The following is a 2,020-nucleotide window of genomic DNA, read 5'->3' on the forward strand; positions in this document are numbered from 1 at the left end:
ATGTTGCTGGCTTAATTAGCTGATCACAAGTGTACAATGTTTTATATTAAATAGAAATACAAATAAAAGGCCAGCGTGAGTTTGGCCAAAACAACATTTTTTGAATGTTATGTTTCTTTTAATTTTAGTTTTGATTGTTGATGCTACCGACAGGGTAGGGAAATGTTATAATTAAGACATTTATTTTGAAAGTGGTATAAGTCACTTCACACTTCTTATTCTTAAATTGCCGGTTACTTGTATCTGAACGCTCATTAACCAAAGGTAGAGGGTTTTGTTGTTAGTATATGACGATAGAGCGATTTACATATGCATTCGGTTACAAGTATCCAGCCATTTACGCACAAGAGGTACGAAGTGACTTATTTATGCCACTTTGAAAATAAACGTCTGAATTATTGATGATAATAAAAGTATAATTTTAAATGAAATTTGAAATTTCCTAATGATAAGCCGTGGTTCAAATTGCCACTGGAATTTCATTTAGCTATTAAAATTTCAATTAACTCGCATACAGTCTAAATGCTAAATACAACTAAAGAATACAATTTGATAAAAGCTACATATAAAACAAACTCGACAGTAATTCTTTTTTTGTATGCATAAAGAAATTGCTATAGATAAAAACTTGAGTTGGCGTAGAAAGATTCGCAAGTACATGTTTAATTTCTACAGCCACTCTCTTCCAATCATCTTTCCATCGCTGTTACTTGATCCTTCAAATAATCCATATGATTCACGCTATCGAGCATGATATCGTGTTGATAGTCAACATGTTGTAGTATTAGTTGCATTTTATGCAAATTTTGACTGCTGTAGTCTGATACAATGTCAACCTGTGTGAAATTTTTGATAGTTTGGCCTAAAATCTAAAATATAAAGATATAAGTTGTACTTGAAAACGAATACTTATATATTAACCCGGTCAAGTTAGACAATCGAAGTTGCAAGAATTCGAATAAAGCTGCAAATTTGTACGAAAGTTGCGAACACCATTATAAATGAAACTTAAAAAGTACCCAAATCTGCAAAAAATTGATTCAAGGTCAAAAGCCACATAAACTGTTCTTTTTCCATTTTCAGTCAAAAAGGTTTATAATAACGATCGGTTAGACAAAAGTGTCCATCATATAATTATCTATTAAAACTGTTATGACAATTTCTTCCGAAGAATTAGCATTTCTGAGATATAGCGATTAAAAAAGTTGTTCTCCATAATATGTACAATTTCTACTATTCGTGAGGTAGTATACTTGGCGGCTTTTTATAACATGGTTTCCCCGGTAGGCCTATTATTGTAGCCCTGTTTAACTAAGATTGAATGAATAAAAATATTACCATTGGAAGTGATGAAAGCGGTGTAAATCAAAAGTAATTGGAGAAAACTCTTCTTTACTATAGTTTACAAGAACATCACTTGGTATCTATAATATTCAGCTTAATTCGAATATGTACTCAAAATATAAGAAACGAGTATATTTTTTGAGATATAGCCAACTTTCGGTTTTTTGTGTTGTGAAATGTTTATTGCAGTTTGTTTTCAAATAGCTGGCTAGGCTCAAACTTCTTTTTACAAACGGAAGCTTATTAAATTTGCTATCATCTATGCCAGGGATGGGCAAAGGGACTCCCAGTAGCTTTTTGCACTTAGGAGCTGGCATGGCTCATTTAGGTGCTAGATGAGGGGTGACATCAAGGGCCAGCATGAAGGGGGAAGAAGAGCGTTATACAATTTATTGTACTTTTACACCCATATTACACTGAGAACTGCTTACTTCTTCCGCAGCACTTGTCGGCTGTTTGACTGCTTTAAGAGCCAAAAATCTGCGCATCCCTGATCTTCGCAAACGATATCCTCCAACCGGGTTACTGGTTTAGGAGCTTATTATTGATTATCGACAATTTTGCATAATTAAAAAAAGAAAAAATATATAAACAAAATTTACTTCGGTATATATTAGGGATGTTAACTTTTCAGCTTTTTCCGATCCCGGGATTTTCGGTATGTCGTTATCACAAT

General features: G+C 33.2%; 1 protein-coding gene across 1 annotated transcript; it reads right to left on the bottom strand.

Annotated features, from left to right (window-relative positions):
- Positions 1-6: 6 nt before the first annotated feature.
- On the bottom strand, positions 7-869 carry BORCS7 (BLOC-1 related complex subunit 7; the record flags this gene model as incomplete). Its single annotated transcript, XM_017606992.1, has 1 exon — positions 7-869. A coding segment is annotated over one exon (180 nt), but the record flags the coding sequence as incomplete, so codon positions are not given.
- Positions 870-2,020: the final 1,151 nt, after the last annotated feature.

This window comes from Rhagoletis zephyria, unplaced genomic scaffold (genome assembly GCF_001687245.7).
Source record: "Rhagoletis zephyria isolate East Lansing unplaced genomic scaffold, Rhagoletis_zephyria_1.1 Rzeph_scaffold_51155, whole genome shotgun sequence".
Classification (NCBI taxonomy): Eukaryota; Metazoa; Arthropoda; class Insecta; order Diptera; family Tephritidae; genus Rhagoletis; species Rhagoletis zephyria.